The 26,911-nt window shown below is 34.5% G+C and overlaps 1 protein-coding gene across 1 annotated transcript in view; it reads left to right on the top strand.

Annotated features, from left to right (window-relative positions):
- Positions 1-23,530, top strand: part of RASEF (RAS and EF-hand domain containing) — a 36,886-nt gene extending 13,356 nt beyond the window's left edge. The window contains exons 4-17 of the mRNA XM_074532901.1: positions 925-1,020; positions 2,019-2,096; positions 2,602-2,717; positions 3,398-3,466; positions 4,328-4,412; positions 5,740-5,831; positions 8,583-8,817; positions 9,830-9,967; positions 10,059-10,206; positions 11,110-11,191; positions 12,227-12,341; positions 12,883-13,002; positions 13,930-14,006; positions 15,091-23,530. Coding sequence (XP_074389002.1) covers positions 925-1,020; positions 2,019-2,096; positions 2,602-2,717; positions 3,398-3,466; positions 4,328-4,412; positions 5,740-5,831; positions 8,583-8,817; positions 9,830-9,967; positions 10,059-10,206; positions 11,110-11,191; positions 12,227-12,341; positions 12,883-13,002; positions 13,930-14,006; positions 15,091-15,199 — 1,560 coding nt within the window. The 3' untranslated portion in view covers positions 15,200-23,530. The remainder of the gene's footprint in view (positions 1-924; positions 1,021-2,018; positions 2,097-2,601; positions 2,718-3,397; positions 3,467-4,327; positions 4,413-5,739; positions 5,832-8,582; positions 8,818-9,829; positions 9,968-10,058; positions 10,207-11,109; positions 11,192-12,226; positions 12,342-12,882; positions 13,003-13,929; positions 14,007-15,090) is intronic.
- The last annotated feature ends 3,381 nt before the right edge of the window (positions 23,531-26,911 follow it).

Genomic DNA, 26,911 nt, shown 5'->3' with positions numbered 1-26,911 from the left:
TGTTTGTCAGAGTGATCTCACTCATGCCACCGGGACACCTGCTGCTGCATGAGCCTATCCTGCATTTTGTTTCTTCAAGGGAAGCAAATAGTTACCCAACAATACTTACAAGTCTGTGAAGTTGGCAACAGTAGGGAAATACAACTTAAATTGATTACTTGGATTATTGTTTTAACACGTGAATGCCAGTGTCACCTACAGGAAATCCTAAATTCTAAACAAAATCTATGCCTGCCTCTTCCATGTGAAAACTCAACCTGTTTTGTTGGCTCCACTTCTCACTGCTGCATTCTGACTTCTTGTGTTGTGAAACTGGAGCCTCTGGGAGTGATTGGAGTGAGTGAAACACACCAGTCAGTAGCACACCACATCCTTGCAGGCAGTACTTGGTGCAGTCTCTTAAACACAGGCACACACCCTGCTGTATGCCCTGGTAAAAGATGGCATTGCTTCCATTTCCATCTGCTGACACCATCCTGGTGATGTGGGTGGTATTGAATAGACAGCAGTGAAACCACCTTCTTGTCTCTGTTCCTGGGATGGTACCATTTATCTAAAACTAGAGATGCTGTCATCTGCTTTTACTGACATGGGCCTCTAATGTTCTAACACTTGCAAGCAAAAAAAAATAAATAGAAAGAAGTAAAAAAGTAAGTGACATTGAGAATATTTAGCGCAGGAATCATGAATGAAAAACACTGAATTGATCCATATCTTTACTCTCATGCCATTATTTTATTTCTGTGAGTGTTTTAGAAGTGGACTGCAATTACAGAATCAGAACCTATGGATCTTCAGAAAGGGACAGAATAGAAAGATACATTTGTCTAAGCAAAAAGCATGTGCTTTCCAAACCAATTAATGAATTTTTTGATAAACATTTGAAACCTGTCTCAGCTTCTAATGAGATTGAAAATATTGCAGGAGAAGCAAAAGGCTGAAGAAGCACTAAATGAGCTGAAGCGCCAGTATGACACTGAAGTTGGGGATCTTCAGGTGACAATAAAAAAACTTAAAAAGGTAAGTGAGTTGAAGTCTGGTGAGTTTTTTTAAGTATTTTAAGAGATCTTGACCTCATTAAATGCTCCCCTTAAGATGGATAATCATAATTGTAGGTTTCTAATTTAATTTGTATTAGTAAATGGCAACTGCAGATAATTTTTAGGTTGTGTTGACATTCTGTGCTATTGTATTCATGCTGTGTAATTTATTGAAATACTTAGGAAAGGGAACAGCAATTATTACCTAAATTCTGTAGCTTAACAATTTTCTAGGTCCTTCAGGTTATTAACATTGCAGTTACCTAGTCTTATGTTTGGCCCATTAGAAATAGTCCAAAATATTGCCACTAAGTATTTGTAATTTATAAATAAAGATGGAATTTGCAACACGGATACTGTAATTTACATATAGTGCCTTTTAGTACCCAACTTTATGTATAGTGCCTTTTAGAACTCAATTGCAATCTGAGATAGTAATTTGATTTCTAGTAATAGAGTAAAATGAAATCTCAGATGGGAATGATGTTTTGGAATATTTCGTAATTTGGGTTTTATTTTGACCTTGGTTTTTGTATAAGTTTTATCAGAATTATAGCAAGTAAAGTGTATATATGTTTTGGGTTTTGTATTTAATTGCACTTAGAAGAACATTTGCAGAAATTGAAATTTCTTACAAGAAACATGAGAGCTTCTTGTCCAAGTACTACATAGATGAGGTAGTAATAATTTTTAATTTTTTTTTAAGTTAGTGTTTCTCTCTGTTTCTATCTTAACGACAGTCTTCTGTGTCACTAGTTATGAATATTTTATACCGAAAGAGTGAAAAAAACATATCAATTTTCTAGAAAGCCAGTGATTTTTGAAATAATGCTGTCTAATACATTCAGAAAAACTCTTAAGTTTTAAAAACTTTAGTAACTGTAAAACTTTAACAATTATTTATTGTGATTTTCATAAGGGTTTTTTAAAAGCAGAACAACCAAATAAATTAATTGTGAATTTTTTTAATACTTCAAGCTGGAGGAGCAATCCAAGTCTGTCAATCACAGGGAAGATGTAGTTGAACTGAAAAAAAGGATACATGATATGTTGCTGGTAAGACAATGTTATTATTATTAACATATTAATTTAGCCTCAGTTTTAGTGTCTGCAGATTGCTATACTTGTGGAGATTTGGGTTTTGATTTTTGTTGAGTTTTTTTGCTTTTTTTTTACATTTAGTAATGTTAATCTAGAAAGTAAACCTTTGAAGTCATGGATAAGTGTATGTGGATCTATTAAATTGAAAAAGAACCTGTTTAAATATATACACATTCTATATAGGACATTTAGAAATGGTTTGAGATCCTGTGGTCCCATTTTTTTTGTAACTGAATGGAAAATAAAAAGTTAAGAGGTTCGCGCGTATTAATTTAATGACTTCTCTGTTGATTTAGCCTTCTTTAATTTTCTTTCCCTCTCTATGCCAAATTTTATAGTATTTCATTTTTGTGTTACTTTTCTTTTTAAAAACTATGGTTTTTATTCTACTATTATAATATATCAACATTTTGTGGAGGTGACTGTGACAGCTAACATCTAATATCTTCCTTTTTTGAAGGAAAATCAGAGACTTAAGAAAGATCTCTTAGAAGCGCAGACAAATATAGCTTTCCTGCAGAGTGAATTAGATACCTTAAAAAGCGAGTATGCAGATCAGTCTTTGAACACTGAGAGGTAAGTTAACCAGAATCTATTCTCTGATGTAATTATTATGTATGGAGTTAGCAACTGTTATTTCTAAGTTTGCCTTAAAGGGTAGGTACATGTTTGATACCGTGTCATCAATGCTGCTCATATTTCTTGTTAGATTTCTGAAAGAGCAAGTTCTGGCTATGATGCAAACTCTCTCAATCTTGCAACAATATCCATTGATTTTAGTGGGACTTTATTTGGAATGAAACAACAGTACAGAATCAGAATTTTTTTTTTCTTCATGGCTTGCACTCACATGAGGACTTGTATAAATTTTAGTTTTGGAAGCCTTCCATGTCTATCTTAACCATTTGTTTTTCTAAAATGAATGGAAGCTACTTCTAGTTACTCTTTTGAAGGAGCATAAAGGGCAGTTTCATTGTGTTGTTATCATCAGATAATACAAATTATATTTGAAGGGAAAAGGAAACCAGTTCCCATGGTTATTTTGTACAACTTTCATTTTCATTCACAGTCTTTGTTGAGTTATAATTGCAGAGATTAATGAAGTCACCAAATTATCTAACTTTGTGTAAAACTGCTCTCAGCATGTTTCAGCATAAATGTAAACTCTGCCAAAGGCAGTATGGTGAAAATGTAAGACTATCCTGTTAAGCATAAGTTTATTTAAGTTTGGTGTTTGTTTTTTGTTTTTCCCCCAGGGATCTAGAAATTATTCGAGAGTATACTGAAGACAGAGATAATCTGGAAAGACAAATTGAAATACTTCAGTAAGTTTTTAGAAATTCAGGGTTTTTATTATCACACTTTGTCCCACCATATTTGAGATAAGTATGCAAAAGATTGGATTGAAATTTGGGAAAGAGTTTCAAGTTAAAATTCTGAAATGGCCTAAATTAGGTGTTGTTCTCAACTGTCATAAATGTTACTGTGGTATTAATTCTGCAGTGGTACTGACCCACTAACACTCTAGTTGTTTTCTTTCCATTTCTTTTTTTAGCCCCACTAACTTTCGTTTCTTTCTATTAAGCTGAATGTGTGATTTGAGTCTGTTCATGTCTGTCCAATAAAAATTATTGCCTGGATCCTTTTTCTATTGGCTTTGCTTCTCCAGTAACTCCCTGTCTTATTGTTGTCTGGAAAGTACTGAGAGTGTGCAGTATTATGCAATAGGTGCACAAGAAGGGTCACAATGAATAGATTTTTTATATCTTTATTTAATATCCTTATTTTAAAAAAAAATCCTTTTTTCAAGGAGATTAATGATATTTGTCTTCAGAATCACCTCAGCAATATTTAAAGGGTAGTCATTTTGTACAGAAATAGCTGGACTAGTTGTTTTATTGTGTGGGTTGTTTGGGTTTTTCTTGGCGCTTTTGTTTTTTTTTTTTTATCACCATTCCTACAGTACCTACCAGAGACCATGCTGTACCAGTGAAAATGGGTTCTGAAGCCTAAAATTCACAGTGATTTGTTTGAGTATCTGTCAGTGTGTTTCCAGTTTCATGTAACTCTTCAGTATTAGCTAAAGAAGAAAAGGGGTTTTTTTAGAAGTATTTTGAAAATTTTTCTTTTGGAGGGTTTTTCATGTTTTCTTGAGTTCTGCAAGTTGAACTGTGTTTCCTTGTTAGATCAGCTAATAGAAAATTACATGACAGCAACGATGGTTTAAGAAGTGCACTGGAAAACAGTTTCAGCAAGTACAACAGATCACTGGTATGTATTTATGATTTTGTTACATTGTCATAAAAGGTGAAAGAATCAGCACAGCACAATTAAACTGGTACCTCACTGGATACTGAGAAAATAGAGGTTTTTTCAGTGGACTCACTGTGGGAATACTCCTATGTAGTTCTGTTAGATTTTACTTACACTTTGTTAAGTACTGGAAGTTTTGTTAGAGCACAGCTGCTTTCCAAGTGCTTTGGAAAATTACTATTTTAAAAAATATTCTGTGATACTTTATGAGGTGAATAAATCAACAGTTTCTCCTGCACTAGAGGGAATATATTTGTGTTGTGTGTGAATATGAATGGCATGGACTACTGATAGAGACCTTAGTCAGACCATTTTGGGCTCTTAGAACTGCATTGGAGTCTCTTGTAGCAAATGTCACTTGAAATCCTCCAAACTAGAGAAAGGAAGGCTTTAAAGTAATAAAAAACCTACTCTACACTGTCATTTTGCTATCCTGTGAAACCTGTTAAAGCTCTTAAAACTAATAATTGGGCATCATGAGGAAAGCATATAGCTTTTTTAGAAGGATGGGATCAGAATAATGGGCCCACAAAGACAATACTGGAGAGGAAGGAGGAAAAGAGGGGTCAGTTCACTGCCTGTTTGCAGTATTCCATACCAGTGAACATGAGTGCTTTTTGTTGATACAAGCTACCAGAGCGTGTTGCTTTTTGTTGATACAGATGCAACAATGGATACCATTTTCAACTGTCATGCGTGGAAATATAAATGAGCATTTTACATAGAAGACACTGTTTCCAGTGAATAAATGGAGGCACAGCAGAATTTACAAAATACTTTTGTCACATGCTATTAGTTGAGACCTTTCCTTCACGATCTCTCTTAGGAACTAGGAGGTAGCTCTCCTGAAACTAGCTCAGCTAGTGACAGTTCCCCTTTTTTTTCAGTATTTTTTTCAGTAGTCAGCATGCCATGGTCTAAATATCACTTTTGAAAGCTTAGCATTTCATAGTCTTGAGGTCAGAGTCTTCAGGTAGTCAATGAAATCATCCTCTTGGAAATTCTGTTTCCTTTTGTAGTTGAACATGTCTAGTATGTTCAGTATAAAGGCAGAGGTGAAGCCTAAATGCTATAGGTAATAAGCCTTCTGACCCTCAGTCATATATGAAGTATGAGGTAATATATATATATATGTGAAGTATATATATTTTAAAAATATAAATAAACATATTAAATACATCCAATTTGTAATTTTGATGATGCGCACTTTTTTTTCTGAACAAATCTAGATATAATCCTCTGTGTTCATCAAAGTTATAGTGCCTTTACTATCTATCTGTTGCAGCGGTTGGCAAATACCTCACCAGGAAGTACCATTTCTAGAAGCAGTCCTAAATTTAATGGTGAACATTCTCCTTTAAACCTGCGGTATGACAGGTAAGCCTGGCTTGCTTTCGTTAATTTGAGAATGGCTTGTCTTAGAAGACGAGATTAGTGTTAAGTAACAGACAATGGTTCTGTCTGATTTAGAACAAATATGTGACCTTAGCAGATGATCCAAAATATACTAAAGTCAATAGGAATCTTCTCAATGACTTCAGAAAGCTCAGAATAACCCTCTTCAGTAGAAGCCATAAACTTATGGAGACATCAGACAGCTTCTTGTCTGATCTTGGCCTCTTTTGATTCTAGTTTGAGTCTCAGCCTCTTTGTCTCCGAGAAACTGTAAAACTCTTCTGAGGACCTTTGTTAGCCTTTCTCAGTACTTGAGAAATAAAACATTTTTGGTTTTGTATGCCTTTTTTCCCCATATAATAATTAGTACAAATATGGGCCTGATTCTTCAAATCACCTTATCTCACACTGACATGCAAGAGTAGTGGTTGCCCTTGAATATTTATGGGATAAGAGTACAAAACCACTAAGTTATCTAAATGCAATTAGCTAGTCAGAGGTACTTAGTTTTCTACTTACTAGATAAAGATCACTGAGCAGAACTTCCTCATCATTTCAGAGACTCCCTGAAGACAGTGGGTACTGGAGGCAACCCTGAGTGCTATCAGTCATGTTATGCTTTCACACTTGTTTTTTTAAACAGATCCATCAGCAAAAATGTGTGTCCTTAATCAATTGATGGATTATTTTGTCTTCTTTTTCTTTCAGTGGTACTCCAAACCATGGAGAGATCTCTAATAGAGGTCTTAGTAGTCTGCCAGAAAGAAAAATATCTTGGATAGGAATTAAATTGACTTCACACTTACAATATCCCCATTCATTCAGCAGTGTCCTTCTTATTGTGTTGTCTCCATGTGAGATGTGTTTGCTGGCTATAAAGTTTTGCTTGTCAAAAGCGCTTTCCTGATTCTGAATGCACAAAAACCCAGTTCCCTAATGTTGGACCCTCTGAAAATTTTTAGAGGCATCCACTCTAAGCTACATACTGCATTCAGTGATTTTCTGAGGGAGTAACTAAAACCTCTCTGGAGGCTTGGTTATGTTGTTCTTTTTGAATATTTATTAGTACATGCCACATGGTGCAACCCTTGCATTTCCACAAAAGTGAGAAATACAAGGCACTTTAGAAGAAAGTGTGGTAGGAATATGTTATGTGGTAGGAATAAAGTTTAGTCATAACATGTGTGACTTGATAGTATCAAAAGACAGAAAGAGATGTGAATGTCCCAAAACCTGTTTGTTTTCAGTACTTTGTCTCCTGACATCAGACCAGCATTAAGAGATATTGGTTTGTATACTGACATGATTTAAGCAATCTGTTTTAAAATGTATGTTTTTTTTATTTTTGTCTGTAAGATTCATCTTGGTCTAACTTGTTTTAAGCATATATGAAATTGCCAGCATTGAATTCATAGTTCAGTGCAGTTGAGAAGTGCCTGCTTAAGAACTTTATTTCAGGGAATGCCTGACAAGCTTAACTTTGTTATAGCATGCACTCTTCTTCAGTAATTCAGTGATTTGATATAGGCTAATAGGTGCATGAATACAAAGACCATGTATGCTTTGATATCCTACAGCAAAGATCACATGCATACATGTGATTATTCATTAGCCTGAAGGGGTGTAAATTAGATGATTCTGAATGTTACTGCATAGGAAAATGATGCCACTGTCATCCCCATTTGGCCAGGTGCAGGGAAGAATTTGATTCAGTAACAGCTTCATAATTTGGTGATTTTCCCCCGTGTACTCTCCTGTGTTGTGCCATCACAGGGGAGTCCCTCTGGGAGCCAGCTGTTGTTACAAGGATTGATGCTGACCTTGTCTGGTTTAGCAGGTCTGTGCATCACATCCATTCCCAACAGGGCTAAGCCAGACCCTCTCTGCTCTACTATGACTTGGCGACCTTTACTGCCTCACTTTCGTTGATGCCTGTCCCTGTCTTGCTGAAGGAGCATGATAATGATTGTAGCCATTGTAACCTTTTTTATGATAATGGTTTTCTTAGGGTTCACTCTATTAACCTTCCTTTTTCTGTGTTTTTATTTGCATAAATAAAATCTTGTTTCTGTAATCAATACTGTCATTGCTGCATTAATTAAAATATTTTTATATTTTACAGTATCCAGAAGGAAAAAAAATACTTTTAAAGGAAGGTAAAGGGAAAAGAGAGGAATTCTGTGTAAAAGTTTAGGTTTTGCATAGTGTATCAAACTGTAAGAAAATTTTTCAGTGAATTCTTCCACCACTACTGATCTGCTGAACTTGGCTACTCCATCTTCTGCGTTTGTAGCTGTTTCTAATTGGCATGCACATGCATGCCTCTGTGAACAAATGTATTAATTTAAATGAGATACAGTATGTCAAGGTCGTTTGATGTCTTAGAGCAGGCCAAAATTCACTAAAACATCATATGTATTTTTCTTTTTCTCATGTCTTCATAGTACATCACTTTCTGAGTGTCTTTTAGATAGTCATAATTACTGACACTTGGAAAGTGATCATCAGCAACACAGATTAAATAATTTGATTTGAGCATCCCAAGACATATGATTGAGAAAGAAACTCTTTGTAAAGGCAAGATAGGGATTGGCATATGTCCTAAACATAACATTAGCATTTCTAAGAATTGACTGTTCCAGAAGGGCTCAGATTTTGTTGGGAAGAGCATTTATTATTGGGATTTATAATATGGAATAATTTATTTTTCCCCCTCCAATATTTTCTTATTAGGTCATCTCATTCTTCTTGTGTCGATGAAGATTATGATTCTTTAGCCCTTTGTGACCCGATGCAAAGGATAAACTGTGAAGTTGACAGCATACCTGAGAGTTGTTTTGACAGTGGTTTGTCTACCCTGAGAGATTCAAATGAATATGATTCAGAAGTGGAATATAGGCATCAAAGGATTTTTCAAAGGTCACAGTGTATGCAAGAAGGCTTTGGTGGTGATGCTTCTGATACAGATGTAAGTGCCAGATTTACTTCTTCTCTGAGAAAAGCCTTTGATTGGAGACAAAATTAACTTCCTGTTTATAAAATAAAATGGATCTTTGCCCACAGGCCAATTAAAAGTAAATATTTGGGTCATACATATTTAAATTAATTAGTGAAGATATTTTGAGAATAAATAAGTAGTTATCTTTTTGAATTTACATTTTTTGATAAGTTTTCAGGTAATAATTTCATCTTTTAAGTTTATGCGATTTTTGAAGTTTGTCAAACTGTATGCAGAAAGGAACTTATTTTCTAATGATAAAAAAGGGATAGAAATAAAATAGATTTCTATTCACTTCCTCTCACTATGCTGCAGCAGTGGAGAAAAAAAGCACATGTGAGATAGAATACTGTTAGTTCACACATCGGTTTACAGGCTAAAGTCTTAGAGAATTAAAAAAATCTAAGAAGGTATTACTGTGTCTGTTTTATTGCTGGTAACATCGAAAGAGTTTCTGAGGACTACAAAGTAAAACTAATATCAAGCACAGTGTAATATGTTTTTTTTTTTTTTTTAACCTGTTCATTTAGTAGACATTAATCTCTGTGGAGACTTTGCTATGAATAATATTGATTACAGCTGTGCTCTACTTGATTTAGCTTGAGTATTAATAGCATAGAGAGTAATGTCTTTGGGGAAATTCTTAATATTTGCAAAATAAGCTTTGAAATTAAGTATTGTCCTAATTGTTCACTGTGACTTTGTTATAAGTTGAAATTTTCTTATAGAAATTAGTTTGCTCTGTTAGACTACTGAAAGAATGGATGCCAAACCATAAAAACATTAAAAGACAAAATGTAGATTATACTAAACAGAAATTTATGAGAAGAGAATTGTCACCGTATTTTGATTAGACTTGCACAGCTGTATCTGGTCATTTATCTCTGTTTAATCCAAACTCTTAAAGTGTTTTACTCAGTCTTAGCTGTGCCTTTTCGGAAAAACATACTTTTCTCACCAGAGAACTAACTCATACTTTCAGGTTCCAGAGATCAGAGATGAAGAAGCATACAGTCCTGCTAACAGCACTGCAGTTTTAGACTGGAAGCCCTCACGACCAGTGAGTCGAAGCAGCTCAGTTGCTTCAACGAGGAAATACATATCTGCTCTCACCCCTCAGGTAACCAGTTCTTCAGGGGAAAAATGGAAAAGAATGATACTGAGGGGTAGGTTTTTATGAGTTGTTACAGAGGGATTACTTTTATTTTCAGTCAGATGCAGCTGAATGCTCTCCAAAATACCCCAGTACAGAGAAGGCTTACAAGATTGTTCTTGCTGGAGATGCAGCAGTGGGAAAATCCAGTTTTCTTATGAGACTTTGCAAGAATGAATTTCAAGGCAATACCAGTGCAACTCTAGGTATAGTTGGTGTTCTTCTTAAAATATTGAAATTAACTTCATTGTCATTTTGCAGTGAAGAGGATGAAAAGCTTGTCTTTGTGATTCCTTGCTAGGGATATACACAAAGAGTTTCTTATGCAGGCTGTGAGACCTAATTGAGTACTAAAGCTTAGTAATAACAGCTGTTTGTAGTAGAAGATAGGGTACTGGTCTAATTTGGTTTTTCTTTATAAAGCCTCTTTCTGAATAACACAAAGCACTGGAGAAGGAATGTCTGTGTAAGGAGCTTCCAGTGTGTGGATGAGCTTTTCTGCATTTTTCATTGCTTTCTTGTTTTCTCAACACTTCATTCTTTCTGTAGTATTTCGTACTATCCTTTCATGTCTTTCCTACCATTTTTTGTTGCAATTTCTTCAAAGTGTTATTGAAGCTTTGCTTTAAGTACAGCAGAAGGATTTCTGACTGACTTCTGTATATTAGTGTTCTTGTCAGCTAACAAACTTAATTCTTAAGGATTCCAAAGACTGAATTTTGTCTTCCAATCAAATCATACTTTTATGTTTGCTTTATTGCCTCTTGTCAGGATTTTTGTTCTAATTTATCATTTTGTTCCTTGGTATTTGAAATCAAGTTTTTATGTGTATTTTCACTTCTTCGATAAAACTATTTAGCAAAATAAAGCAGCGAGAGTTCTTGCTTGTTGTTCAGACTTGCAATTTATATCAATTCTTCTCCGAAAATGCAAGTACATTCAGGGGATTATTGCAATTCAGAAGTATGGGCATGACTGACTGAAATCTCACAACCTATTAAAAAATACGAATTTTGGATAAACTGTTATATGTAGCCCCTACCTTTTATTTGTGGTTTCTTTAAGATTATTGATGGGTTATTTTAGACTATAAACATGATTCTTTTCAGGTGTGGATTTTCAAATGAAAAGACTAATTGTTGATGGAGAACCTACAGTGTTACAGCTGTGGGATACGGCTGGGCAGGAGAGGTTAGTGATATACCCTGCACTTTACCTTATTTGAGTTATTTTGTTTGTAAAAGTCATTTGCCTTTTTTTCATCTAGCTGGAAAAAAACATTAATTGTATGATCCATATGTAAGTATCTGTAAACAGATGCAATTTTTCTCTGCTGAGACCTCAAGACAGTTGGAATGCTTATGTGTTATCTTTGATGATGCTTGAGGTGTCAAGAGAAATAGTTGAGGTTCACTGCAGGATTAATTAACTAAATCTGTGGGTCCCTCCTTGGCAATACTACATGGTGGAGCAGATGCATATGGTTTCTTCTGTTTTTAGTCTTTAGCTTTTTTTGTTTTTATTACATCTGTATTTTTAAACACTTTTTCTTAGAGATTCCCTTCCTTTCCTCCCCATCTCCTATTCTTTCCATGAAAATCGTGGTCCTGATTTGCATTGTATTTAGTATATAAAAACTTCTTTCCAAAGAATTTGGAATTTTGCTAAAATTATCTTTGTATATTGCTGAGTTTATATCCATGATTCTTCAAAATATTGTGTAAAGTTTCTTCAAAATCCTATGACATCTTTACTTGAGAGCCATTACTTATTTACCAACACCTTTTAGGGCTTTTTAAGAGGTTAATCTAGTGCTGTGGAAGTCAGTTTAAGATGTTCATTGACCAAGATTTGTGTTGGCTGTATGTATGTAGGAATCCAATCAGCGTTCTTCTCGTGTAATGAATTTGTGAAGAATATTTTAATACTTGTTGTAAATACCTATTTACTATACTTGGTTGAGGAGATTGTATATTGAAAGATTGTAGATTGAAAGTTCATGACAAAGATGGCTGTAATTGATCATGAAGTCCTCAAATAATTTTATTGGATTTCTATCTTTTTCAAAGAAGTAAAGTGAGCAATCAATTTAGGAAGTTACGTATAGGTCAATCATTGAATCATAGAACCATTAAGGTTGGAAAAAACCTAATATCTTAGTGATATTAAACTGAACTATTATTTGATAATGTGGCCTTATGCAAATATTTTCTTTTTTTCTGAAAGATTTAGAAGTATTGCTAAATCATACTTCAGAAGAGCAGATGGTGTCTTACTGCTATATGATGTAACATGTGAAAAAAGCTTTATTAATGTGAGAGAATGGGTGGATATGATTGAGGTAAGACCCTTACATATGTTAGAACTTAGAAACTATGTTTCACTACATTATTGGGTTTTTTTATTTATAAAATTATATTAGATGTAAATTGTAATTATCCAGACTGGAGGCTGTCATAGAAATAAAAGCTACGTAGAAGTCTGAAATGTATCCTGATATACTCAGTTAGAATTCAATCTGATACATCTTTGTCTGTTAAAGGATGTTGTGCAATGACACTCTTCCCATTCACTTCCTTTTTAAAATGAATGTGACAGCATATTTCAGATACCTTCTTCTGGATGGCTTGAATAGTCCTTGGAGTCTTTGTATTTTAAACCAATATATTAGATATATAAAATAGCTATAGCTTCAGTGAAATTTTCAGGAATTCTTTCTATTTGTGCTTCTTGGTTTTTTATTTGAATATGAATTTGCATGTAGTGCAAGGGGTTTTCCTCTTCTGCTGCGGATAGGAAAGGAAATTGATGTGACATGATGATGTTGGCCATTTCTTTGTATTGTGAATGTTCTAGCAATAACAGGATGCAATTCCTTACAGGATGCGACTCATGAGAATATTCCAATTATGATGGTCGGAAACAAGGCAGATCTCCGTCAAGATATTACAGAACAAGGGCAAAAGTGTGTGCCTATAAACTATGGAGAAAAGCTGGCTATGGTAAGGTCCAAGTGCACCTCATTAGTATAAAATGGTCTTAGGAATTTTTATCTGAAAACCATGTGAGAAACTAGTAAACAAAGGTAATTTTATGCTCATTTGTCCAAGTCAAGTAATGAGGATTCATGGACACTTAGCATTAAACTATTGTGTTTTGATGGTGTTTGCTGGGTTAAATCACATCTCAGTGTCTGCTAAGCTGAAGTTCATTATTGGCTCTGAAAGACTTCTCAGTCTTTCTCATAAAAAGGTGGATGGACAGACGACTGAGTTTTTCTGCTGCCAAATAGAGGTTGTTCAATAGTTCAAATATGAGGCACACTATTGACTGATTTGTGTCTGTCCAGATTTTTTGTGGAGTGTTTTCATCTTCAAGAGACTCTTGTATTCGTGCCCTGTGTGCAGAAAGAAAAGAAAAATTCTCTGCTGTAAATGGAAGTGTGAACAAGTTTTTTTTGCATGTATTTATGTGGGGGAAAGCAATGCACAAATCCTGTATTTTGTAGAATAGGAGGAGTCTTAAGGGTCTTGAATGGATGAGTGCTTGCACAAGTGATTGATTATACTGGGATAGATACCATGTCTGTTACCTGTGGAATGGTAACCTGTCCTGGCCACTTTCTATTTTATAGTCTTGTAGACAAGAAGATTGAGTTTGAGCATTAAGTTTATAATATGGCTTTTTTTCAGTTTATTAATTCAGAATATAACAATTATAAACCAGAAGTAATTAAAAAACAATTACTGTTTTATTTCACAATACTAAAGAGAATGTGTTCGACAATGAAGTACACTAGCAGAAATCGTGTTCATTTAAATGTACTGTCATTCTTTGTGTTATTCAGGAAACAATTTGTAATTAAATGTACCCATTCACATGGGAGTCATCTCAGATCAGTTAGCTTAACATTTTATTTTTACTCACAGACTTACAATGCACTATTCTGTGAAACAAGTGCTAAAGATGGATCTAATATTGTAGAAGCAGTTCTTCATCTTGCTCGGTAAGTAACTATGTTTTATTTTCACCTAAACGCATCTGAGTATATTTTATGAAGAGGACATTTTATGTGAATGCACATGGAAAGGTACACGTATTGTTTTAAAATTGTACCAATGCTAAAAAAATTTTAAAATAATACTCTGTTAAATCATTATAGATAAATGCAAGATGGGATGTATTCTCAGTTTAATGAAATACCATTTTTGCTTGAAAATGTTACAAAGCTCTCTCAATAATTAATATTTAAGCCAGGACACAGTTACAGAGCCCACAATTTTAAGACCTGTTTGCTGAGTGAATTGTAATTTTAATTGTACATGGATTTGTTTTCTTGATACTTCCATAATTTATTTTGAAATGTAATAATTCTATGTGTAATTATTTTTTCATTCTTTTACACATATTAATATTTATTGTTTTATGACCATTCTGATTGCATATATTTTCTTTGATATCCCCTTCTCTAAATTATTTACAGATAGAAATTCTGTTTATGTACATTTAGCGCCCTGGTATTTCTATAATAGTGTGTAATCCAAATACTACAATTCTACTAACTTTTCAAGCCATTTTTGGTTAAAGTATAATTTTGAAAGACCTGTAAGAAAGAAGTTATGGTTCCAAGAAAGTGTTCTGTAACCCATAATCAATCATATTTGCACAGCTTTTAAGTCTGCATTTCTAAAAGGCATCCAACAGCATGCATTTATTCTATGAAAGTAAATTCGTACTTGAAACTGAAGTTATTTGGTTTTGTACTTAGAGCTATAAACATTCTCTTTTTTATGGTAACATACAGAATCAAATAAAAACTTCTCAAAAGAAAATGGAAGATAAATCAGAACATGGGGAGTTACTAGATAATAAAAAAAATCATATTTTTATCACTATGAATTGAATAGAAATGTCAATATGATTATCAAATTGGAAACTTGTGAGACACGTTAATTCTGTGCTAATTTACAGTGTATTAGCCGTACAATAGATGGTGATGAACTCTGCAGCATATTGTGGTAAAAATAGAAGAATGAACATGAATAGAAATGTGTTAATTGAGTGCAAATTTTTGGTTTTGTTTTTTACAGTGAGGTGCGAAAACGAAGTGATAATCAAGATGATACAAGATCAGTAACCAGCCTGGCTGGGACACCTGTCAAAAAGTCAGCACTCACAAAAAACTGTTGTAATATTTAAATGATAGATAATTTTCCTTAACTAAATATCTTGTATATTTAAAAAAAACCCAAGTTAACAACTAAACCAAAATATTTTAGTAGTGTTTCCCTTTTATTATGGATTTATACATTGTATATTTAGAAGTTACACATAATCTTCAAAATCCAGACTGTACTTTCTACTCATTCAAATTTGTGGAATTGCTTCACCCCATAGTCTCTTTTTTCAGTTTTTTAAAGTAATATTATTCAGTGCAAGGAGCTCAGAATCAATGCTACAGTAGTCACTGCATACAATATTGTAATATATATTATTGTCTCTACATGCATGTTTCTTTATGGCATTTGTATTTCTTATATATAGAACGTAGTAATATCCAATATCACTCACAGGTAAAGAAAAAATTAGAGCTTTAGTGAATATAATCTCTTTTTGATCGAGTCTGCTTATCTAGTTTTTGACAGCCTTAAATATATGTTGATTAAACATTTCTTAAGAAAACTCCAAACTATTAAGGGTTGCCTAGGTCCAAGTAATCCCTCATTTTAGGGGAAGCAGAATGATCTTTATCAGGAGAAGACAGTGGCAGGTGCATGGTATTCTGTTGTAGTTCCTCAAAAGTTGACTAGTTAGAATGTATTTTATTTCGAGTGTTGGGGTTTGATTCAGAAGTGAGAAATAGACTTTATAACTGATCCTACAGAGCTAAGAGGTGAAAAAAGCATTTGTCTGGACTATTACAGTCCAAAATTCCAGAGAGAATGTAACACCTGTGATATGTAGGATCGCCGAAATGAGTTATGATCCAATATCTCTCTGCCTATTTAAGTTAGATCCTTATTGTTACTACAAACTGGTACAAGTTGTAATTTTTCCTTTGCTTTTTCAAATATCTTCTATTCAGTCACTAACTGAAAGATTGTAATAGTATGTAGGAGTCTGATTTAATATATATTTTAATACATTTTTATAAGTTTTAAATCAGTAGGTGAAAGAATTGCTGCACATGCACAAGCATTTGTATAAATTTTTCTGTAAAAGAGAACCCTGGAATGAACAGCAATCACTTTAATGAGAGTTCTTTCAACTGATTTTAGAAAAGTTCTGAGAAACTTACCAGAGGGTGGTAGCTTTAGGTGTCATCATCTCTAAACTGAATTTTGCTTAAAATAGTTCCCGAGAGTTCCATAATGTAGTAAAAATTCATGGGCATTTCTACAGTTAGCGGTCAAAATCCAGTTCTTCTTAACTTTCACTGATTTTGATCAAAATAGGATAGGACCTTTCAGAGCCAGAAAACTGTTGTCTCTTCTGTTTCCATTAATAAAACATCTCCAAGCTGAAGCCTATTAAGTAAATCAAACCTGGGTAAAGTTTTATCAATTGATGGAAAAACCATATGACTAGCAGCTGTTTGCTGCGTTTTATCAGCACTGTATGGCCTGTACTGTGTTATCTCTTGTATAAAACATAGAGATCTGATAAACAGGAAGGTTCATAATTTAGAAATAATAAAAAGGTTTTAACTAGGAAAAGAATTTGTTTTAGGCATCCTTTCAAATATGTAATCAGAGCAGCTAATCCTTGGGTAATTATCAGAAATTTTTTCACCAAGAGAGAGAAATCTAATGCCAGAATGAATAAGACATTTTATTTCACTGTATAATAGTTCAGACCTAGAAGACAAAACATGTTTGGTGAGGGTTTTTTGAAGTACTAGGAGAATCTTCACATGCTACCTAATTCGATGCAGGAGATTTCAGGGTTGTAGTGTCTTCCCACACAGCAGTACCGGATGCCTGCCTCACTGTAGTTCTGAGACGTATCTGAAGCATGTGGCAGAGAATGCAGAACGCTCAAGTGTATCAGGAATATGCCTAATCACATACATATTGTTTACTGTTAACCCTATATTAATAAAGAAATATACAGCTTCAGTTAGCTTCTTTGAGCAGAAAAGCCAAATGTAACTGACTGTTTTGGTGAGGGCCTTTTCTGTGTTGTTTGTGTGAACCCTTCCTTTTGTCCATATGAATGAAATGGAAGGAAAATTAATTTGGGAAGTGTTTGCAGTAGGGAAAAGATAGGAAGGTTATATAGTCCTTGGTTTGTGAAGTGTGAGCCTTCAGCATGTAGGCATTTGCATTTTCTCGGGGTAAGATCAAGATTATAAATTGTTACTTATGTTCCAAAAATGTTTCTCATTCGGTGTTGTTAGCTTGGAGAGCCTGGACTGGGGATCAGTGTTCTAAGTGTGTGTCCTGAGCTACTGTGTGTGACCAGTTCCGTGGTTTTGGCCTCCAGTAAATGAGGTGCAATGTTTGCTTAAGCATTATTGACAGACCTGCATGAGCAAAGTGTTTTGGCTGGACGCAGAGAATCACATAAAGTGATTTGCAGGCAGGATTTCTGGAGGTGGTTTTGTCCAGCCTTCCAAGGACTCAAGCAGAGATGGACTTTGGCTAGTCCTAGATTTGGTTATCTGTGGGGTTGGATAGCCTGCCTGTGAAAATGCTCCAGGACAGAGGTATACTACTATCGTTCTGGGCAAGATGTTCTCATACTTGTCCTCCTTTTCTGTATAAACATTTCCCTTCTTGTCCAACTTCAGTTCCCCAAATGACTACAAATTTCTAACAGTTTTCCCCCCCTATGTAGAATTTGACTATAATCTTGGTGATTTCCCTTTCAGTATCTGTAGCTGTCCCTTGGCCTTCTCTCCACCTGTGTCACAACATCAGGAGTATCTCTTGCAAAATGTCTCTGGGTTTCACATCCCAGAATTAGCAGCGTACGTGCATGTATAATAATTGCTTTCATATCTAATATTTTTATCATACAGAGGGTGCCATGAGAGTATCCATGTTTGTAGAGAGGCTGGTTGAAGGATGTAAGTTCAGGGACTTGCCTCCATACCAGTTTTTCCCTCTCTGCAGGCCGCTGATGTTTTCAGTACTTTTGTTTCTCATTTATTTTAATAACCAAAATCTACCTTATGTTATTTAGTCAAATTATGTAGCCTGCATCAATTTATTAAGTTCTGTAATTTTTTTGTTTCATGTAAAGCAACTTTAATTTGCAACAGTGTTGTTTTCTAAATAAGATTCAGGGTTGAAGGTTGTTAGCTGTTAACAAAGTTTTACCTTGGAGTAAATTTATGATCAACGTCTAGAGGACTGAAAATGCACTATTAAATGGGGATATATCTATAGCTCAGTTGGAACTCATTTTAGAAGTCCTGTCATGGTCAGTTCCATCATATTTTAAATGTTCACATAATACTGTGTTGAATTTATGTTAAAGCAAAAGAACTTGGACTGTTTAAATCTAGAAATTAAAGAATGTATTTATATGTGGAAATAATGAATGCATAATTTTTTCTGTTGTTTCACTTTAAAAGGTTACCTTGTCTTCAGCCTAAAAGGTAAAATAACAAACATCAGCTTTATGCTCTGACATGGTTGCACTATTGTCCTTTGAATGTTTTTATGGTTTTGTTTAGTACATAAGAACTGTTTGTTTAGTCACACAAATTTATTTTTTTAGTCAGTGAAAGTCGGTTCCCTTAAGACATGTATTTATTTGAAAAAGAAAAGTCTTTTATGTTTTTCCTCATGATCTGTAAATAAATTATTTTATTCAGTTGACATGGAAACATTATTTGATCCTGTATTTTTGACCCTTTTAAATTGTAATTTATTACACATTTCTGAGGCAATAATTCCTATGACACACTCAAAAAATGTTTTGATCACGTAAGTTCTTGTAACTACTTTGTGCCTGTTTAGCATATATTACTGGCTTAATAAGACAAACTTCAGCTTCTAAGTTCTGTTATGGCCTTATATATCTTAAGTATTTTTCTGTGTAACTACTTTTGTATTGACTAGAAAAACCTCTGTTAGGAAAAAAAATTACAGTTATAAATCTGTATAAGATGCTAAAATGTAGTTTAAGGAAAATATCTATAGGCCACTCCTTTAAGGAACATCGTTCTGCTGTGTATACATGCAGATCTCCAAATAAAGTAGTAAGTTCTGTGCTAGTGCAGGCAGTCCAAATATATATCCTTTTAAAGAGGTTTTCTATTTTTTCCCCTATCAACTGTTATTCAGCAATGGTAGGGTAGCATTTTAGGTAAAAAATACTACAGTCAACAATCCCCGATTTGTAAACCAAAGAGAATAATACATTCTTGGTACTTCATTATATTATAAAGAAACCTATTTTCAAGATGTTTCTAGTTGTGTTAGAGAATTGTAAAAATGGACTAATATCTCATGTACAGTTCCAGTTGCCTTTACCACTACCTCTACCAGACTTGATATAGTGTGTAATTCTTTAATGCTGTCTGGGCTACTTATGGATTAGAGAAGCTTTTTAGAGTGCCAGTTATTTTATTATTTATCTTCTACTGTATTACTATCAGTCCTAATCCTTTCTTATTGGTCTTCTTGGGACTAGTAATACCAATATTTGTCATTATTAATTTTTTAAAACTATTCCTTATTTTGAGGAAACTTCCTGTAAAAGAAAATGTGACTCAATATGTAAAGTGTTACTGAGTCTGTACAAAGAAGTCCTTTCTCTGCAATTCTCTTCCTTGAGTTACAGCTTCAGATAGCTGGACTAATACAAAATTAATCATGAAGTGGCTGAGTAACAAATAAAACCAAGCTATGGAAGTTTCCCACTGAATGTAAAAGGAAGTATGTAAAATGTGAATCTGTTTTTAAACTAGTATGAGGAAATTGTACCCATTGTGTGTTTATCTCTCAATAAAAGTCTGTATATACTATAAATAATTCTAAATTATGAAAAGGTTTTTAAAATTTTATACAACTAAAACTGGATTTAGTGCAGCTTTGTCTCTCCTTGAAACAACTGATCATTTACTGTAAGTTTCTATATATAGGTTTGAAACTGACACCTTTCCTGTATTAAAAATTACTGAATAATAAAATGTGCTTCAATAGCCATTTTCCTTCAGTGTATTTTCTTATCAGTACATACAGACAGCAGTCCAGCACAACATCTGTTACCTGTCAGCTTAATGTTGTTGTTGTTCACCAACTTCTGCAGCCAGTTGCATGCAAGAGTGATGCAACTAAACACTGGTATCTGGCTGCCTCCAAATTTTTAGCCTCAATGAACAGTCATTGGCTTTGAGCTGAGAGATGTCTCTTACTGTGATTCTCAAATAAATCTTCTGTACTTCTTTACAAAGATGCTGTATTGTACTGTGAAGATGCTGTGCTGTAAATTGGCTGTACTTCTTTACAGAGATGCATTAGCCATGCTGTCCCTAACCACCAAGATGTGATATTGGTCAAGTAAGAAAGAAAAGGAGATAAGTAGCCCAAAATAACAAGCCTCTTGCAAATGTGGTCATGTAAGACTCTTGGCATCAAGCAAAAAATACTTAGGGGGATGTATATCAAAGACAAAAAATGCCCCAAAATAAAAATTAAAAGCTGCATCAGGTAAAATTGGCCCATTTAGATGTTACCATGGAATCACAGAATCATGCAAGTTAGAAAAGATCTCCAAGACCGAGTCCATTGGGTAAGACCAAGTCCTGTTCTTGCAAGCTCACATGTGACTTCACTAATGATTGAATTTGGAGCTAAAGCAAGAATGTGTGCTGCTTTCTGAAGCAGAACAATAAGCCCTGGAAGAATGGGATGGGGATGAGGGGTGTGTCACTGTCAAAATGCCCTTTTCAAAACCCAATTTCCTTTCTTTTAGAACTCAAGACATCATATTTTATTTCCTCTTCAGGTATTTTTCCCTTCTATTTTTGTAAGCTGTTCTTCACCAGCCACAAAAGCAGTAAGAATTAAAATGTGGTTTTGCTTCCTTTATTGCTTCCACTAATTAAAAGTTATTGTTGAAACTAAAACATTTAGCCATATTTAACACCTGATGTTCTCAATGTATAATCAGAAACTATAATCTTACATTGGGGGCTATATCTTTACTGACATAGTCAGCAGGGAAGTCTACTTCACCAGCTAGTGGTATAAACCAAGGAAAATTAGGCATTCAACAACAAAAGCTGGTCTTACTGCAACAAAAACCACACACCTGGTAGTTTAAACTTTTCTGTTACTTTCTGCCAATAATCACAGATTTTCTAAGAACTTGCTATTGTTTTCATTTTGAAAAAGGTATTTTAAAAAAATCTTACTTAAAAATAGGAAGCAAAGACAGAATCAAGGATGTTGTCCTTAAAAAATGGAAAAAAACCTCATGCATTCCTTATGATCAATGACAAAATGTAAGATACAGGAAAAAAGACAGGGACTATATTTAGTACACAATGTTGACTGCCTCATGTTTGAAAGTAGCTTTCTACTTCAGTCTGTATCCATTCCTGTGGAGTGTTTCCTCTTTGTAGCTTTTAGGGTATTGTTCTTTTCATGTCACAAACATATTTTTAGAGAGATAGCTGTAGTTGGATTAGAAAATCTTGAGGAATTTTGCAGTAAATTTATCAAAGTTCTCTTTATCAGTTGAGTAAGTTAAAGTGCCTGAGATTTGCAATGGTTCCACAAAACAAATTCACTTAAAATTTATATTCTGAATAGATGAACATTCTAAGATAAAATAAGGAAGCAAATTATCTGTGAAAAATGTCTAACTAAAACCAGGTCTGTGAGAGCAGATGGTACTGTATGAAGCTATGTGTGTAAGTGATGAAAATAAAAATAGAAGCTATTTATTGAGTGAAATGTTTTAGATTAATCTAAACCCCAAACTGTGAATTATAGTACCACTTTGTGAAGTAGTTGATATTTTCCAAAATACTTCTGCTAGTGTTTATGCTAAACTGAAAACATTGTTCTGGCACTATCAGAGCTGTAATATTAAACTTTTCCATTAGAAAACTGAGTTCTGGACCACAAGAATCCTAGCTGAACCATACACAGCCCTTGCCAACTCTTGCTGTTCTTACTCATTATACTTGATCAAACTGGTGGGAATCTGAACAAAAGCTGTATACATGAAGTAAATTCTACTAAGATATTCTGGAAATGCACAAGAGTACATATGCTTTTCCCACATTTGTTTCCAAGTCGTCAGAAGTGACCAAACACAAGTGATAGTGTAAGGCTAAGCAGTGAGTAGTAAACTTGGTTTGTATAGCAGTGTTCCAATTCTGGAAAATCACTTGTAGGGAGGTATATACGTACACCTACCTGTATACACGTAAACATTAGAATATATGCTCTTTCTTCTTTTTTGTATATATACTAACATGCACACATATATCTATATGTGCTGCATGTATACATGCATGTGAAACAATGACTTCTGCCTTTCCCTTAAAACAATTAAAATCCTGGATCACAGAAGCCTTTCTGTAGTGGTTTTCATAAAAGATAAGGGTGACATCAGTCATCTTGACATGTTTTTTTCTCAGTGTACATCTGCTCTATATCCAAGGCTGTGTCTTGCTAAACATGTACTGGCAATCACTTTTACTTTTGAAAAACAAAGAATTTTTAGTACTTCATTGCAAAATGTTGTGGGCTACTTTGCATATAGAATCTCAGAATCATTGAGGTTGGAAAAGATCCTAAAGGTCATCAGTCCAACAATTAACCCAGCAGTGGCGTCACTAAACTGTGTGTAAGTGCCACATCTACTTGTTTTTTAAATTCTTTCAGGGTTGGTGACAACCAGGTCTCCAGATGTTGGAAGCCAGGGCACAGGGAATGTTTCTCTGCCTGTCCTGGGAAGTCCTGATCCCCAGGAGAACACTGCTTTTAACCTTCATCTATAGAGAAAGCTCCCAAGACTTTGAGATGAATCAGAATCTATGAGTGTGTGAAATAGATAGTAGTGTAGTTTATCACAGGGTGAAAAACTTAAGAGCTTTGGGTTTTCAGTTTGGAGGTAAATAGAAGACAGGATGGGGAATTTAATTTTGGACGTTGTCTGATCTCCCTCTTGTTCTTCATCTGCTCCATTTTCTGCAGTGTTGGTAGCACAGAGTGATTGGTTGGGAAGAACCACAATACAGATGTTGTGTGGACAAACAAATAGTTATTGGTAGAAAGGTAGAAATAAAATAAGTTCTAAGAATTAATTGGATTAAATAGCTTTAAAAGACCTTGAACCAGTGTGTCTTGTGACTTTTGGTGCCTTCTCTTTGTGTGCTAAGTCTGGCATGTATACGGTGTGCTGAACTTTTGATAAGAGAAAAATAAACAGCAATATGAAGACCAAAACCTGAGCCTTGTCCTTTTCTCATTCCTGGCACAGAACTTTTTAGGGGTCTCCCCTTTGTATCCCATTCTGTATTTACCTGAGAATGTGTATCAACTTTTGAGTATAGAAGTGCCTCAGAATTAATTTCTCTCAAGATTTACATGAAAAATTTACATTGCAAGGTGGTCATAAGGAGCAATAGTGTCTTTTCTATAGAATCAATGGACCATTTGAGCATTACAGTTCTCACGGAATAGCTGTGCTTTTTGAAAAAAACGTGAATAATTGTAACATCAAAGTGCTGTGATGGACGTAAAATCTGTCCTTACATGGAGAAGATACACAGATCATTTTATGTGCATAATGGATAGTTTTGGAGACTTTTCCTGCTAAAGAAAGTCTTGTGTCTTTTCATCTCTCTTTTTTTTCTCTCTCAGTGTATTTACAAATAATGAGGTACTAGGGTGCGTGGAAGTCATGCAGCCTGTGTGTAGTTGCTTACCCAGAAAACATGATGACAAATCAAGGTTCAAAATAAATATGACACTTAAAGTGGAAGAAAAAAATAGGTACTTTAAAGTCTGAAACATCTTTTGTGATTAGTTACTGATAGGATTTTGTTGAATAAAAGTAGTAAAATTTTACTTCCAAAGAATACATTTGAAGGCAGATGTGGAGCCTTAAAACCAGTGAAGCATGGACATGCTTATATTTTTAAATGAAAGATGTATAAGAAGGTTTAATCTTAATCTTTTCCTTTAAAGACGAGTTCTAGAAATATTTTGTTAAGTCATAATATTTTGTTAAATTCCATCTTTTCCTTACTTTTACCTTAAATTTGAGATTTAGGATTCCGGCAAGGGAGTACTTAATCAATAATTTAAAATATTTTCTTTTTAAGGAAAGTAACTTATTGAAAAAAAATAAGCAAATATTTGAAGATTAAAAGACTGTTTGCACAGCATATGGAAAAAGACTCTGTTTTTCTCCCAAGTTCTGAAGTTTTCTCATTCTTATTTTCATATAAGAATGGGAAATGATCTTTTTCTTTGTCCTGTGTCTCTACTTGTCTGTCCATCCCATACTCACTATCCTCTTTCCATGCTTTCCACACCCTTTCATTCATACTTTCTGATTTTCTTTCACCCATAGCTGGTTTTTTGCAAACATCCATCCCTTCTGTTTAGCAATGCAAGGACTTTGTCTCCTGACATTTCCAGAGTGTCGCAGAAAATTTTCTCAGATAACCATGATAGTTTCTTTGCCATGTTAGTAAAAAGCAGCTTAGGTGGTAGACACTTCCTCTGAGATATTTCTGGTAGGGAAATTCAGGTAGGGATATTTCAGGTAGTGTGTTTTTGTCGCTACTTCTTTTCAGATCACAACTTTTTGGTGTTGTAGAAAAGTGCAGTGCAAGAACCTAGAGGAGTGCACTTATGTGTCCCAGAGATTATCAGTTAGACAGCTGTTTAGTATAGCACACTGTTCTGCCAGGTTCATTGCAGAACTAAAGGGTTTACTAATGACAGAAGAAATAGTTTGCTGCATTCATCTGAAGTGTTGTAATTCTGGGGTAACCAAAAAAAAAAAAGGAATGCGTTGTGCTCGTCAGAGCACAAGTGCATAAGAATCCAAAAGCTGTTGGAAAACTGAAAGATAAAAAGTGCATAAGCATGTTTTTTTTTAAATATTAATCTGATTCAGAAGAGAATTTTACTGAATCTAGCTACAGAAGACAAGTTTTCAAAATCAAAAAAATGTGTGTCCTCATGACTGACTGATCTGCAAGGCCTGGGTTTGTGCTCTGATCATGTTCCCCATAAGGAACACACTTGTTTCCTGGTGAAACATAGGTTTAAGATCTTGCATCAAGAAACTGCATCAAAGGCTATGATTTTCACAATTTTTTTGCAATACGGACAAGGTCCCATCAGAATACAAATCTATAAGCAAAATAAAGAGAAAATAAGTCACAAAATGTTGAAAATTTGGAACTACAATATTAAGGACTATCAAACAACTTGTCTATCATATAACACACTTCTTGTAAAAAAATACAGGTTAATTTTTAGCAAACATTAAAGCAGTCTCTTATTCGCACTGAAATGCTGGGCAATTTGTGGAATGAAAGCAATGATACATATTTATGATACATTATGATAATGATACATTTGTGGAAATGTCTGAAAATGTTTATTGTGAAAGTCCCTGGTAGTGTAAACACTGTCACGTCTATAAGAAGTTTCATACCTAAATTACATCCATTTGTTATTTAACTAATTGTCATGTAATATAGCTTTCTTGCTTTCAGCTTTTCTGAAATGCTTGTCATGCACAGTTTTACTGACATACAGAAGTATTGCTGATTGTAATTGTATTGCATTACACATTTTATTTGCAGAAATATGTATTTATTTACATTCAAATACTTTGTTTAATCAAGCGATATTTTAAGGCAAAGGTTAATTTAGATTTCAGTCTCATTAAATTCTGTCATAGTTCAATGATCAGAAGATCACTTATCTTGAGAGCAAAGAAACCTTTTGCAGCAAAAGCTCTCTTCCCCAGTTGCATCTTCTGTGTTGTCACTGGAGGGCAGCAGTGTCCAACAGAAAACTATTTTACCCCTCAGGTTTGGCTCGTGCTGCAAAAGCTGACATTCTAACCCCCCATTTTAGAAATACATCCAGTTCAGACGTGGGTTTGTATAGCAGAGCATTTGCCCTGTGCTAGTTAAATCCAGTTCTGTTTTCACTAAAACAGCCTTTCTGAGCTGTTTATTACTTGCTTGTGAAAACTCCCCCAAGGCTAAAATTTCACATTCAAGAATCTTACACCACCTTCCCACCCTCCTTCCCACCCCCACTACTCTGGACCTTTGCTGTAGATTGGTTTGGCTGTTCTCTTCTTGGAGTCTGTGGTGCAGCAGGTACTGCTGTGACTGTGGGTGCCAGCTGCTGCCTTGCAAAAATAGTTGGATGAATTTCATTCTTTGATTTCTTTCATTTGTCTTTTAGGTTACTATTATTATGAGAAAAACATTGCTTAGGGCAATTTTCTGTAGTGACAAGCATTTCATTATAGCATTGAATGGAGGGAAAAAGCCCCATTCTACCTCCTCTGACTGATGTTTTACAGAATGAGGGATGTGTGCTGTGTTTTGTGTCCTAGACCGTCTTGTGGACTTAAGAGATTACTTCTTCTAAGGATCTCTTATATATGTATCTTGCTAGCCTGAATATGTTAATTTTGAGTAAGCAAATAATGAAAATATAAGTAGAAGACATTCACTTTGCGAATATCCTGGTTAGAGTTTTTGGTAGTGTAGAGGCATGCATTAATTGACAATTAACTCAATTCAACTAAAACAGCTAAGACTGGCTAGTCCCAAGGTATTTATTTATTCATTGCTTCATTTCATCGATGCAGAAAGGTTAGTTCTTTACCCTGCTGATCAGCCTAGGGTAATAAACAAATGTTTGCAGTTGGAAACAAATAAGCTCCATGCTAGCC

This window comes from Zonotrichia albicollis, chromosome Z, assembly GCF_047830755.1.
Source record: "Zonotrichia albicollis isolate bZonAlb1 chromosome Z, bZonAlb1.hap1, whole genome shotgun sequence".
In the NCBI taxonomy this organism is placed as follows: domain Eukaryota; kingdom Metazoa; phylum Chordata; class Aves; order Passeriformes; family Passerellidae; genus Zonotrichia; species Zonotrichia albicollis.
Note: the sequence above shows the minus strand (reverse complement) of the source record. Positions and strands in the feature narration are given on the sequence as shown.